At 35.8% G+C, this 15,768-nt stretch overlaps 1 protein-coding gene across 1 annotated transcript in view; it reads right to left on the reverse strand.

The window, feature by feature from the left end:
- Window positions 1-192: 192 nt before the first annotated feature.
- The window catches only part of LOC110103547 (actin cytoskeleton-regulatory complex protein PAN1), a 30,156-nt gene continuing 14,580 nt past the window's right edge, over window positions 193-15,768 (reverse strand). The window contains exons 5-13 of the mRNA XM_020832311.2: window positions 14,182-14,256; window positions 13,703-13,774; window positions 10,316-10,414; window positions 10,125-10,196; window positions 9,929-10,043; window positions 7,224-7,292; window positions 3,958-4,291; window positions 1,379-1,493; window positions 193-1,117 (exon numbers count right to left, since the gene is read on the reverse strand). Coding sequence (XP_020687970.1) covers window positions 692-1,117; window positions 1,379-1,493; window positions 3,958-4,291; window positions 7,224-7,292; window positions 9,929-10,043; window positions 10,125-10,196; window positions 10,316-10,414; window positions 13,703-13,774; window positions 14,182-14,256 — 1,377 coding nt within the window. The 3' untranslated portion in view covers window positions 193-691. The remainder of the gene's footprint in view (window positions 1,118-1,378; window positions 1,494-3,957; window positions 4,292-7,223; window positions 7,293-9,928; window positions 10,044-10,124; window positions 10,197-10,315; window positions 10,415-13,702; window positions 13,775-14,181; window positions 14,257-15,768) is intronic.

Consider the following 15,768-nt stretch of genomic DNA (forward strand, 5'->3'; position numbering starts at 1 on the left):
CGTTTGGTTATTTTATACCTTTCCTAAAAGTAAGAGAAATTAATATAAAAAAGCTTTTGAAAACAGTACAAAAATACAATTCTCTCTGCAAAAGTGACACATACAAATAACAACCAAAAAATTTTCTGCCATTTCAAAAATGAAAAGGCAAAATTAAGACGTCTCAAACGAGGCCTAAGAAAGGTGATCACATGTTCCTATTACGTCAAATAAATCAAACAAAATAACATTCAAAACATACATAAAATATATCCACATATGCTTACAATTTACATGGAAGAGATGGTATGATCAGTTTGCAATTTTGTATTACATACTCTCCTTTCAGATAAATAAAATAACAGAAGGTCCTTCAATAACATTTCAACGTACATATTTACTTTTATAACAGCCATATTTCTTCAACTTCGTTTTAAAAAAAAAAAAATCCAAAACCTCATCGTGCCAATCCTCTAATAGCAAATGGAAAGATTATGCACCAACAAAACTACCAAATAATAGCCAAAGAATAGAAGTGAATAAAAACGAGCAGCTAAGATACACACAAACCAAACTTAGTTCCAGGGATGTGGCAAACAATCAAAAGAAGGCATCTCTTCAAAACGGAAAAATTATTACCTGCGGGCGTCCGGATTCGTCTCCGAATGGTTCGGAGGCCGCACGTAATAATCTCTCCTTCAAACGAGACTCCTTAGAAGGAACTCCAATTATCAGAATTTTTTCTTGGGGAATGGTTTTCCAAAGACCTGAAAGGTCCAATGCCGAAGGGGTCTGTGTCGTCGAATGAGAAACCTCGACTACGATCGAAATCATTGACGCTGCTTATGGAATCAAATCTCGCATGGCCCTCACGTTGCGGCGAAAATCTGCTGTCGTGCATGCTGTAGGAATCGAACCGGCTAAAGTCATCGTAAGTGTGGTCCTCGGGTCCTTCGCTGAACCTTGGAGATGAGTTAGACTTGAAGTGAGGGGTGCTTGGAACGGAGTCAAAGAAGGGGCTCTTTCTATCCTGCCCAAAGACACTACTAGCACTTGGAGAGTCTACCCTTATGTGATTTGTTCCGAAATCTTCTGACCCAAAGAAAGAATTCTTAGGGGTTCTCTCATGACCAGCATCCTGCATTGATGAGTCGCACTCAGTAAGAACAAAACAAGCTTGAGGAATTTATTAAAGTTTCGTTTGGGACGGCTTTTTTATTATTTTTTAAAGCGGCTTTTTAGTTAAAAAAATAAAATTTTTATACTAAAAAACTGCTTTAAGAAGCAGTTAAAAAACAGCCTCAAACAAAGCCTAAATCATGGAACAGAAAATTCATGCTTCTGCAGGATCAAGAATCTCCACATATGATGGAGTGGAATATAGCCATCATTAGCTTACCTTTGGACTGAAGCCCCATACTGAATCAACATCATAATTTGTATCAAAAGCTGCACCCCAGGATGGTTCATCAGTAAACTTATCCCCAGAAAATGTGGATTCAGCATCTCCATGACTGCAGAAGCCATACAAGTGTGTAAAAAAAAATCTCTAGTAATAGAACTTGGATTGATCGCTTCGCTTCCAAGATTACAACAGACCAAATGGTCTATGAGTACATTGTCATCTCATTTAAAATAAAAAGTGGCTCACTTGGAAGTAGTTGAGAAAGAGAATGGGAGACCCCAGAGAAAATGGATCTCAAAATATATGAAATTAGAACTGAAACTGCCATTGGGAAGGTCTAGTTCAGAGCATTCAAGCCAGAATTCTGATAGAAAATACTTGAGTTCGCAAGCAAACCTATCACCAATTGGTGAAAAACAGCAAGAATAATGCGAAATCTGGGTGAAAACAGCCTCAAAACGATATATTGCTGTAGGAAAATCAAAGCCAAACAATAATGAAAACAAGATACAAGAGATCCTCAATTCGAGAGGAGGATCGTCTCTTCCAAACCTCTAGACAAGAGAGTCTAGAGCCCAAGTCACCAATGAACCCTAATTGAGAACAAATCAAAACATAATCCCTCCCTAAAAATCTCATGCTTTTAATACAAAAACTTTTCTAATCTAATTTCCATCCCAAGCCCTAGCTACCCCCTCTTTTTGAATTTGAATTCAATTGGACTAGTGGGGGCGGGCAAGAGAAAGGGAGTTGGATTGTGGGCAAGAGAAAGGGAGGCGGACAAGTTCCGCCTCCTGTAGACCTGAGCTGGCCCTTGGGCCGGCTGGGCCGGTTCAAGGTGAACTGGCTGAACAAATTCACCAATGAAAGCAGAGGTATCAAGCAATTTTTCATGAAGCATTTACCAACAAATGTTGGGCCATAGTATTTGATACCAGAGCAAAAATCTTAGTCTAATGTAAAGAAAAACTTCGTTTTCTGTAAACAATAACTACATAAACTTGACTACATATGAAGTCACTGCGTGAATTCACCTATGTCAATAGCATTTGCATTCCGTTAGCAGCTTATCTCATGAACTCGGATCAATAAAAATACGTGGATACATTGATTGCATCCCAAACAAACCCCATTGAGCAAGTTTCAAAAGAAGACATCTGGACTTTTTTTTTTTAAGACATCTGGACTTGAGATTAGGCTCAGTACGTCCATTCGTAACTTTCTTTACAATAGGCAGGAATAAGGTTTAGGACTGAGACAAATTTAGACGAAGATTAAATTTGAAGGTCTTCTATTTCAAGTATATCAGCTAAGAAGCCATATTTGGGAAAGATGAGTATTTTGGCATCTATGGATTTAAAAACTCGTACAGCTGTGAGAAATATATGGTAGAATATTACTTATAGGCTCTGGTAATTAAGAGTTATATGAGATTTTTAAGCTGTCAGCTCCTAAACCTAAGTTCGTAAAATATAATTTCAAAATAACTATACTCAAATTGCATGTTTGCGGCTGCGTATACAGTTTTTAGCTAACAAGATAGGGAAAAAATTATACGAAGCATGTATTATCACGTTAGAGTGTTCATAGAGTATTCAGACTACATAGACATTTGAAAATCTCTTCAATCAATACAAAATTAAGATTTTTGGTAGCCGACTGGCTTAATATTATATAATAGGGAAGCCAACTGGTTTAATCTTATACGTCATCTAACCATTCCTGTGAAAATAGTAAATGCGAGATAACAGCAGCATTAGACATACTACACCACAAGTATACGAGTATTTTTGTATTTTTAAGGGAAATAACCACCACAAGGATAATCACAATAACCTAACAGAAAATTTTAAAAAGCAGCCAAAAAAAAAGTTTTAAAAGCATCCAAGTGTCATCGAGCAACAAGGAAATCTATGTTTAGAAAAAAATTTTGAGAACGCATGGATATTTGTCTCCTGAAACTAGAAAAGAGTATGAAATTGTTATGCTAAAGAAAGTGTAGGAGTGGTGACCATTTATAATAAAGTTTTAAAGAATAAATTCAAGTGGATTGAGCACGAAAAACAAAGAGTAAAGATGCACTAACAACTTTGGTAGATAAGATCAAGGCAAATAAAGTAAAGGGAAAGCCAAAATATCTTGAATAGAAGTTGTGACCAAAAGCTTGCACAATGTAATGTTACGCCCTAAGGAGCACATAAGAAGAATGGGGGAGAGAAATACTTCATGAAGCCAGATCCAAGAAGTTGGTTTGAAGCTAAAGTTAAGAGTTTTGACCCAATGACACCACAAGAAGAAGTACGATTGCTTCATATGAATTAACAAGCTAAAACCAAAATATTAATAAAAGAGGAATCTAAAACAAAATAATCTAAATTGAGCATAAAATGAAAAGGTGAAGATGCTAAATATTTAAAATAGAAAAATTAAAACAAAAAAAAAATCTCACTTGAACATAAATTGAAAAGGGCATAACTTTCGCATCAAATCAATAGCATTTTCCTTTTTATGAGACTTGTTATGATTCATATTCAAGATTATACCAGTGTCTGGAGAGAAGTGTAGGGAAAAACCTGTGATTATCTTTACCACGAGGCGAAATATCATGCATCTCATGATGAGTAGCTTGAAATTCTTGAGATGGAGCCTCAAAGGCACTTCTACCCGGACTACCAGGTGGGCTTCTTCCTGATCCATATTCACTGTGAGAATAGACTGAATCGCTCTCAGTGATCCGCCTGCCGGGACTAAAAAGCATATCATCCGTGTTCTCGTGATGGTTGATTGGTGAAACAGGAGAAACCCCATCTGTGGAGATTTTATTGCTCCAAACTGATGGACTTCTGGATTTTGAACGTGCAACATCATTTTCGACCTCTATAGAAAGATCTTTTGCAACTAAAAACCCTGAAATAAAGAAAAACAGGGCAGGAGAAGTTGGATGTTAATGCAAATATCTATGAGAGAAAGAGTTACTTCTATCAAACAACCAAATAACAATATTGAAGTCACAGAATTTCATGGACCGTTTTCAAAATAGAAAAGGAGGGGATAAAGGAATCACAGCAAAAAATAATAAGAATCATCAAAATGGTCACATAATCTATAAAAGAAAAAGGGATTTATAAGCATGAAGAGTAAGCCCAACTAAGGACAGAGGGATTTATCAGCACTTTGCACAGCTCCATTACATTGCATTTGCTGCCTTCAACTGGCAATTGCTACAGAATATACTGAAATCAGTTAGTGCAACAATTGTAGTAAACGCCTACTATTTAGTAAAGCAGATTCACATGCTGTGGAGTATGCGCGTGTTGTGGGTGAAAGGAGGAAGAGAAGGGGCTTCAAGTGGAAGTTTTGTTCACTTTTTCTTCAAAGTAAGGCGGCTTCTTGCGTGATTGCTCATATTTAGAATAGAAGACACAGAAGAAACAACTCAAAACCTATTATTTCCCATTTTGACAACACAATTCGAAATCCGGTGCAACTTTAGCGCTAGCAATAAAATACGATGGAGGAAAATAAACAATGAGTACATGATCTTCTTTGATAATTTCCTACCATCCCCATTTCATACAAGTCCTTGCACAGCATTGCTCCTTCACACAATTCTCTTAGTAATTTCATAAAGGAAGCCAGCAAAGCAAAGGAAGATACAAAGATAGTGGATACGTTGAATATATGAGCATAGAAAACATTTCAACGTATTTACCATCGGCGGGATCGTAGATCGACGGCTACGATTCATAGTCTCTATTTATGATGTTTTAGTGCATTTCTTTTATTTATTTTTTCAGTTTTTTCACTTGTACCCCTAAGAGGGATTTGTGTTATGTTGTAGCATGAGAGCATTTGTGTCTTTTATATTTTGTGCTTTGGAGGCCTATATATGAAGGCCTAGTCTTTGTATTATTTTCTAAAGATGCTTATGAATGAAATTTCCACTTTCTTGCTTAATCTCTTTGTGAGTTCTTGAGAGGAGAAACCCTAGGTGGGTGAAAGCAATACCCGTCAACCTTCAGAGAATTCCAAGGTTCGCGGCTCCAATCTTTCTTTTCTTTTTCTCTACTCCCACCTCCCCTCCTAGTCCCTACCCGCCGGCCTCCCAAAGCCCCATCCCCTTTTCCCTCTTCCCAAAACCGAATCCCCACCAACCCACCTCACCTTGTGCCACCGGCCACCCCTCCCCGTCCACCACCGAACCCCAGCAAACCCCCTCACCACCGGCCTCCCAAACTCCACAAGCCACCCGCTCTCATTCCACTCCCTAGGGATTTTGAAATTCAAATATCAAAATCATTCTTAATCACTTTCCTAAATTACATCCCTATTAATTTGGAAGGTTACCACATTTAGATTCAAATTCAAATTTGAATTTTAAAGCTTTCCCTATTAATAGTGTATATTAGGAAACCTCTCAGACATATTAAAATCTGAAATCAATTTCAGATTTATTGGCAATCTCCAATTAAATCCTTCCCGGACCCACATGTTTAATGAAATTAAATCCCCCCTTAGCTCTATATGGTCGGCCACCTCTCTTGGATCCCCTCTCTCCCCTAATTAATTCAAAGTCTCCATTTAAAGCTCCCTAATTCCCTCCCCCATATTCTCTTCCCTCCCTAATTCAAAGTCTCCCCTTAGCTCTATATGGCTAGCCATTTAAGCACATGGATGAAGGGTTCTAACCATAGGATTAATCCTATTATGGCATTTAAATTACATTCCGTGTGCCTTCACTTTCTCTTCTAACTGTAACACCTCTTTGGGAAAATAACTTTCAACTTTTTCAAAAAAATTAAAAAAAAAAATTCTGCACGTTTCTAAGAGTAGATAATATTTTTTCAAGTCTTTCACTTGATCAAAAAATATACTCCATAAAGGAAATAACACATATGACTAGGATTTTATTCAATAACAATTTTTTTTTCTTTAAAGAATTAAAAAAAATTGCAGAAAACTGTGTTGGGTTGTCAGAGTTGCCAAAAATCTCATGCAGATGTGTTAGCCACAAATCTTTCGTGGAGGAAAATTTTTAGGTCAGTCACAGAACAGGGTCACAACCCATACAGCAAAATGGCAGGAAGCGGTGAGCATAAGAAAAGTAGTGGGAGAAGGACCAATCAACACAATCTCAGAGAGATGACTTAGCAAGTTCCACACCACCACCATTCTTACAGACAGCAACCACAGGCACAAGTACAAACATGAGAGGACATCTAAATGGCTGAGATCAGTAAAATGTATACAGACACATTGATTAGTGGATGTAAGCATTAGCATAAAACCAATCCATGCAAAAGCATAAACAAAACATATGTAAGAAAAGAGGTATCGCTGAAAAGTTGATGTCAACATATATGACTTCAATACTAAACTGACAGTTCATAACAAAAATATGTGCAATATTAGAATCAAAAAGAGCAAATGATCATTTTTACATGAAATAAAAGAGGAAAAATATTTCAGTATTAAAAAAAAAACTAAAATATTACAAGAAAATTTAATTTAAATCTGATGCATGTTGGTGCTATATGCAATGTCAAAGTCTAGTTTATTCTACCACATTCTCACAACTTCAGCCATACCTAATAACGCCTTTGACAGATATTATAACATTGCACCCTTAGCATTAAGGTGTTGAAAGAATTTAACAACTCTATCCAAAATATCTAACTCCTGCAAAGTTTCTACAATCAAAAACTAGTATGAGGACACAGTGGCTCAAACATAAAAAATCACCATGTCATAATCATCAAATCCTGAGACTCCTGCACATTATCGCACAGCATCTAAAATAACATGTCAATTCCTGACTACATAAGCATTGGCAAATTACCTTCATCATCAAATTTGTCCCAATCTTCATCCCAATCAATTGCACCTTCTTGTATGCCAGGTTGCCAACCTTGAAAGGAGTTAGCATAGAGGATTTCAATTTTTGTTGGAATTCAAGATTGTACCCAATTAATGGAAGAAATTTAAAAAATATATATATTGAATTTAAATAAAAAAATAAAAAGAAGAACAACAAAATAATATGAGAATGCATGATTAAATGGATAAAATCTCAATATCAAAGAAAATAGTAAGCCATAGTACATATTGTTAGAGATAAATTACTCGCATATAACACAAAACCTTTACTTAAGTCAAACAACACAAATTTGTTGGCCTGATTTAATAAAATAGCGGTCCAGAAATATCCACAACCAAAGTTCATTCGAGTGAATGACTAGTGACCAACTGATTAGCAGATATGTAAAACAGGAATCATCGGTCAATAAGAATCTACAGAGTCAGTTAGTTTATGAATTGCTGCGTAAATAATCTTACTAATATCTATTTATAGTTTACGAGTATGAATTTAAAATGCAATTTGCTAATCTTAAAAGTTTTAAATATAGAACAATAAATACAATGTATATCATTGTTATTATTTATTTGATCCCAACTATTCGGATTAGCTTTATGAATACTTATTTTTTATCAATTCTTATTATGTGTTGAATTAGATATTAAGCATATTCATGCATATATATTAAACAACTTCTCTCGTTGTTACCATAGGTCTTCAGCTTTTACTAGCTAATCATTTGATATTAATTTTAACGACCATTCTAATTGATGCATTTTCTACAATTTGTTATGCATGTTTAGTCCAAGTCTTCTTTCAGCTACATTATCTTCAGTATATGCTACTTCAACCAATCCTCTGATATTATAATTCATTAATTTATTTTTTTCTAATTTTGTCACACTGCCTTCTTAATATTCTAATATATCATACTCAAATTAGTTATTAAAATCATTTTTATGACCAAACATTAAGATCTACACAATATAGTTGATCAAAATGCAAGTTATGAGATTTTTTTTAAGTCTCCATATTTTATTATCAAATAATATTAATATGGTAATTCTCTATTTTAATGCTATAGCCTTAACTTTCAAAGTTATTTCTTTTTAGACAACCACATTCTTTTGTATGATAGAATCCAAGATACTTGGAACATATCACACCTAGATTGTGGGCTCCAAAAATTCGTGTCTGGCCTCCCCTGCATAGGAGAGTTTTAACAATGTTTCAAGTCAAATTTTCAGAAGGCAGATTGACTTTAGGATAAATCACTACCAGAGATTTCGCCCTCAGTTTGGGAGGACTTTACAATCTGGTTCTAGTTTTCTCATAGGCGTAAGCACCTATGATTAATTACTCCACCTGATGACGAGAGAGCACTTTCGATTAAGGCTAGTCATTAAATAGGTATAAAATACCTAGCATATAGTAGCTGCATGTGATTTTTTTAGAATTATAACATTTATTATTTTTATACTTAAAGCGGATGGTGCGGGCAATGATAATGAACCCGATCAATACATCCTTCAAGGCAACAACAATAAAATTAGCTTTTCGGTTGTCTATGAACCCAATATCAATAAAGAGTTTGAGTTGTTCTGTGTTGGCATCATGACATCCTTCAAAGCAATAACATTCTCAAGACATAAATATAAGGAGCTTCAACTTCTCCTAGACATATCATTTAAAGGATCTACTATCATCGTCATTCCTTCTCAATCTTCTTCCCAAAGCTTGCATTCAGATAAAAGGATCTTATGTTAATTCTGCTCAATAGCAAATTAAATCCCCTTTATCACTAAACTCCAACAAAAAGTCGAACTCCTATGTTGAATCTTCTCGTAATGGCATGCAAAGCCTTAAATTTCATAACATAAGCAACTTTTTTTTTGTTCCTTCTTTGATATCACACCAAGAGGGATTTGCACTCTATATATGCATGGAGAGATAATTGCATTTTTTTTAGCTTGTTGATTTGTCTTTATTTTTTTTTTAGCTTGTTGATTTTTCTTTATGATATATATATATATATATATATATATATCAATTCCAATGTTGAAAACTCACAGGTGGCTACACATAAGCCAAAGTCAACTAACCAAAGCAAACCTCTGTTTAAAAGGCATGGCATATCATGTCATCAATCACCTCAACAAACTTGAGGCATAAGCTACTCTTCAAATGTTCGCTAAGATAGAACTAGAAATGAAATCAACCAAACCTCAATAAACTTATGTTGGCATAACTTTTTTTTATTTATTTTTTTATTTTTTGACTTTTTTGTCTTTTTTAAAAAATATGCTTGGTTAGAGGTTTTGTATTTTCTTTTTTAATAAATTATTTTAAAAATACTCAAACCAACCTTTAGGTGGGTTTTTTTTATCTTCAAAACAAGGCCACTAAACCACCTCGTGACAGTCACTACAACTACCATCATTATCACCACAACTGGCTGCCACCACCATTGTTTGCGGCCAGCCCACTAACATGAGCGCCACAGTTGCATAAATTGGCATATGCAATGTTATATTATAATAAACAACTTATATTTAATATTCCAAATATGAATTCATTTCATATCAGCGCATTAAAAAAACAATATTAAAAGTGATCTCAAATGGCCCCTGAAATTCCTAGGTAAAAAAATTGAGCAAAAATTACATTAACAGGAATAGGAGTAGTACCAAAGGGTAGCTCAATAGTTGCTTTCGATTTAATGTCTAATCCATGATGTTTGCAGCGTGCATGCAAAGCTTTCACTAGCTCTTCAAGATCAGATTGAATCCGATCAGCACGAACCTTGAAAAAATAGTGGGTGCTTAAGTTGGACAGCTGAGGTGTTGGATGACATGAAAACTAATAAGCTTACATGAAGATTACCTGAAGTAGTCCATCAGAACTTCCACCCTTCTCCATATTAACAATTGCATTTTGAAGTTCCAATTTCCTTCCCTGCAATTCAACATGGTAGCTTTTAGACAAAGTGACAAGAAAGCAGTAAAACAAGCAAAAGCTAAGAAAAATTGGCAATAAATTGATTACCCGTATAGACATCAGCCAAGTAAACTAACCTGAATATCACGAAAAGTAGCCTCTTCCACAGTTAATTTTGAAGCCACTTCTGCAACTTGCTTGTATTTCTCTTCATACTTTTTTGCCAGCGACTCAACCTGAAATGAAGCATAATTGTTTTTCCTTAAACAACAGCAATACATAATGGTGATTCAAAATTTTTAAAATCTGCAACAAATATGCTGATGATCAAATGCAAAAAATTCCGACAGCATCAAGTTTCTACGTTACATTAAAAGGTCACAATAATCACATTCAAAAAGATAGATGAGCTTATTGCTAATATCAACCACAAGGTAAAAGACACCTCAAAATACTTCATATGACAAAGCACAAGGTATTTCCTTTTTCACAGCCAAAGTTGAGGTCCAAGGATCTAATTTCTGGAAACAAAAAAAAGGGAACAAGGTTCAAGCACCCTGACTGCCAAAGGCTTATCTGGAAAGTACTGATAAGGCATACATTTTTTACTCAGAAGATCATGCCAACCCATTCTACTATCGTAAAACTAACAGGAACTATGATCCCCACCCTTGTTTTACAATACATCCATTATTACAACAAAAAATTCATTTCAATTCCAATTTAGATGTAACATGATCAATAAGTCTTTCAAAACGCTCACAACATTCACAACATAGATGTAATCCACAATACAAACTGGTCTTCTATTTAGGGAGGTTAGTTTTGATCTCTCTCCGTTCCTAACATATTTTATGCTTCCACAGGAACACTAGCAGGCATCAATCTATGGAATTTATAGTTTATTCCAATTACATACTAGTTGAATAAATATTCAACATATATGAATGATAGTGAAAAACAGAAAAAATGGCTTCCCAGTTATGAACAACAAACTAGGGGAGGCTCCGAACTGCACAACACAGAAAACACAGTAACGGTCATGCCTGATTTTCCATAATAGATCGATGTAAGTCAATTACCTCATAGTAAGTAATACTTTGGAACTTTTTTCATGCATGATTTTCTTAGTATTTGCGCAATACCCACCAACCTAGACGAGTCGGGTTCGTGGTTTCTTTCATTTATCTCACGTTCTTCTCCCCTTCTTTTTTTTTTTTTTTCTTTTCTTTGTTTTTTTCCACAATCCCTAGCCATCGGATTTTTTTTTCCCCTCGCCGTTTGAAACCCCATCACCTCCCTCCCCCTTCTCACGGCTAAACACCCACCAAGCCTCCCCATCCCGCCGGCTCCATGAATTCCACCGTCGGCCTCCCCACCACATCCACTTCCCCATGCCTTTGATTTCCTAATTAGTTTGGAGATTAAATTGGGAAATTTCTGAATTTCAAATTCATTTGAATTTGAGTTCAAAATCTTTCCTAAAATAATTAATCTATTTTAGGAAAGTTTTAATCTCATAAATTCTGAAATTCAAATTCAATTTGGATTTTGTTAAAACTTTCCTAATGCATTAAACCAAATTAAGAGACCTTAAATGCTCTCATTAAATGCCTCCCATGATCCCTCATGCTGCCGATCCTATAGAGAAGGGCTTGGATTTATTTCCTAATTCCCGTTAACGTCTCTTGGAAATTATTTTCTGGCAAATTTCAGCCATCTCTCTTAACCGGCTTTGAATAAATATCTTGCTTAATTAATTCTTAATGATAGCCCACTCAAATTGGAATTATTTCAAAAAACCCCAAGGCTGCCATATTAGCTTCCCTCCACAAATCTCCACCGAAACTCCGAAACTCCATCAGATGTTTGAGTTTCCTGCTTCCTAAGGCTGTAACCAGTGAATTCCAGCAATCTTCACTGTTTTCACAGCAACGTGAAGCCTCAAAGCTGCTGCTTTACAAGGTCAACCTGCTGTCCATCTATTTCAGCTCATCTGAATCGCCATACAACAATTGGAGCAGATTTTCCTTGCTAATCAACACCTCGTCAAGTCAAAACAGCAAGGTACTACATGGATAGCCGACCCCGACACTGATTACGGGGTAATCTGTCGACGAACATTTTGAAGGCATTGAGTGGAGGATCTTCACGTCTCCCTAGCAAAGGTTTCTCCTCCCCTTGCATCTTATTTCTTTAAATCTGAATTCTCGTTGGTTTGATTACAGTCACGGAGGACTCTTCCACTGCTCTTGCTAAGCTTAGTAATTCATAGGAATTGAGCGTTTCTTCTCTGCATCCTAAATCTCATTGTTAGATTAGGGATTAAATTGAAAACTACTATTCTGTATTGTTTTTGTTTTCTTAATTATCTAGAGAGTTCAAAATTCGGAGCATGTAATGTAACCTACACAAAATATCTCCTTAATTGTTTTATTCCTCGTTGATATCTGCTGGTAATTTTATTCCGAAACTATTCTAATCTAAATGTTGTGCAATGCCTAAATGAATTCATAAGCACTTCATTTAGGTAGTCCTGCATCAGCATCTCTTATATTTGAAAATTCACAGCTCTCACATGGAGATGTGAAGCAGTGCATGAATTTAGATGGATCACCCAACAAAATCTTACCACAACAGTCTAGTTTTATGTCCCTCTCTTATCTTTCAATTCCTTGTTGTTTCCTTGCACCTCCCATTGTTTTTTTTTAATGTCGATGGATTTCATACAGTTTTCAAATTCATAAAGCAATGATCTTCATACTTGAATTTGTTTGAATTGATCTGAAGGAAAAGAATGATCTCAAATCATATGACTTCCTTTCAAGGATGACAAAAGCACCAGGATTATATACTTGCATTGAATTTTCCTCTCGTATATAGCAGCTTTTTAGCATGTCATATGATCCAACAATTGTACTCATAGATCTTTGTTTTTTCACATGTTTCGCATAATTTAGGTCACCATTTTTAGTAAAGAGAAGGCCTTAAGTAGCAGTTAGAAAATCAAGGGGGCTTTTGACTGTACAACGCAACACTATAGATAACACACATCGGGCCTTATTTTAAGTCAATTTGTTCATAATAAATAAGCAATACTATGAAACTTTTGACATGAACAATCTCTCTAATGTCTGGTTTTTAAAAATGATCTCTTCTATTTAAAAATTCCTAATTCCATATGGAGATGCCAAGCAAAGTAATATAAACATCAGCTACAGCATCCCTGTTCAACCATCCCGTGGCAGCAACAATGGGAACATCATGCATCACGAAGAATGAAGGATTACTGCTTCCATAGTGGCTAGCTGAAGGAGGAAAGCGGATAATAAACCAAGTGTCAATTAAATAAGAGCAAAAATTTGCTATAAAGAAGGACACGTCCTTATCATTTTAGGTGATTTGTTAATGTTGTTATTGGGAGGAACACTTGGCTGCAACCTATTTCAGTAATGATTAGGAGAAACAAATTTCACAATATTATAATAAAAAAAAAAGTAATTGCGTATTTGCATGAAAAGTACCTCATGTTTATCACCAGATGCTCTTTCAGTGATCTCATTGAGTTTGTTGTCACATCTACTTTTATAAAGAACCTACAGAAAAGGTAATGGAACCACAAGCTGAGAAATCGGCAGTGAAAAGTTAAACACTCCAAAATAAAGCTTTCCAGCAAGAAGTAAGTGGGGGATAATTTACTTCAGATGTCCAAATTCATGAATAATCTCTTATTTATGAGTGGCGTATGGAATATAAATCCTACAGCTCAAATCATTAAAAAGTTGGGAGTACAGGAAAAGAAAAAACTTTTTTTCCACATAGCTTACCAAGGCAAGATATAGATTTGTAATTTTCTGCAGAAATTACAAAAGGAGCCTCATAAATAGAGTAAGAAATGTTCACTGCGGTCTCACTAAGTAGCTAATATCACTAATTGCACCTTGGATCATCTTCTGAAGCTTAGAGTGAACCGATAACAACAGAATCAAATAAGGAGACTCACCAGTTCCTGCATCCTAGTCCGATAATACTCGACTTTCTCCTTGGAATCCAAGATCTTGTTCTCCACCTCTTTAGGCTGTTTTAAGGCCAAATATCAGTAAACTTATTCTACCTGGAAAATAATTTTCATAGAAATTGAAAAAACTGGATAAATGAAGCAGAATGAAAGTAAACAGTCCAAATTATACTACTGAAAAATTCAAGTCCATCAGGCAAATACAAAAAGCAGCTGTAAATTATTTTTAAAAGCAGTCAGTCAAAGCTTAAAAGTTAAACATAAAAGCAATACAACAAAGTAATTTTTGAACCTCAAATGTTGAAAGGCTTGAGACATTTTAAGAAGGGTCACTCAAGAACGTGTAAATAACAGCCTTTGGATGAATATTCCAACGACATTAACCAAGCTGAAGAAAAAAAAAACGGTGGACCTTAATCATCTAAATCAATATTGTGTTCAGATGCATCAATCTGTGCTTGTAATGATTCCATTAAACCAGGTTCCAGTCCAATGCAAAATAAAAATATTCTATGATGCTTGGCCTTGTCACATCAGTTAACTCATATACGTGAAAAAGAATGCATTTTAGATTAAGGATTGAAAGAGAAAATCTTTGGAAATAATACAAAGGATAGAAAAAAGTTGCCAAAAGTGGCGGAACTTTCTAGAGTAATAATGAAGGAACGGGAAACTCCATACAAAGGTATCACATATGACAACAAAGCGCTCTGATACCAATTTGATAGGAAATACTTGATTTCAAGTATTCCCTAATCACTTTAGCAACAAATCTCAAAGCGAGCTGCTGTCCACAGCAGGAAATCAGCCAAAAACAGTAGAAAAATAGAGAAAAACTGCAGGAGATGAGGAGAAAACACTTGTATTTTACTAGTAGACAATGAAAATAGCCAACTTCCACCTCCAACCGAACCAATCAGGTAAGGGGAAAAGGAAGACCAGCAAACAACACAAAACAATTCACAAAAGATAGCACAGGAACCGGGTACAAGAAGCCACGGGAAAACAACCAGGGAAGAAACCGAAAAGCCAACACATAAACCGGGTAAAGGCAGCCACGGGAAAGCAACCAGGGAGGAACGGAGAAGGCAACCCAGGGAACCGAAACCAGCACCCAGCAAACAATCACGGGAATAGCACAAGGGAAAAAACGAGGATACACAAGAAGGGAAAGAAGCAAGCTCCAACTCCACATAATGAGCTAAAAGAAGAAAATCTTTTCAAATTTAAGAGCTAAGTAGTGAAATTACTCCTCCAAACAATAAGATAAACATCAGCTCAAGCACTAATGAGCTAGCACCAAGAAGATCCCAAGTTTTCAGCTCAAAACCAAAGAAGCCAAAGCCCAACCCGAGAGCAGTTAAGGCTCAAACCGAGAGGCAGCAAGCAGCCCAAAGAACAAAAGGACCCAAGATGATTTGACCGCCCCCCCCCCCCCTTGCCTACATCAATTTTTCTCCCGTTGAAATTGTTCATCTCCTGATGAAGCTAGAGTTTGCTTTGAATCTTGTCCCGAGGCTTTCGAAGGCTGATTGCATGGACTATGACTCAAAACAAAACTCATCTGACACC

Source organism: Dendrobium catenatum, unplaced genomic scaffold, assembly GCF_001605985.2.
Source record: "Dendrobium catenatum unplaced genomic scaffold, ASM160598v2 original_scaffold_254917, whole genome shotgun sequence".
NCBI classification, from domain to species: domain Eukaryota; kingdom Viridiplantae; phylum Streptophyta; class Magnoliopsida; order Asparagales; family Orchidaceae; genus Dendrobium; species Dendrobium catenatum.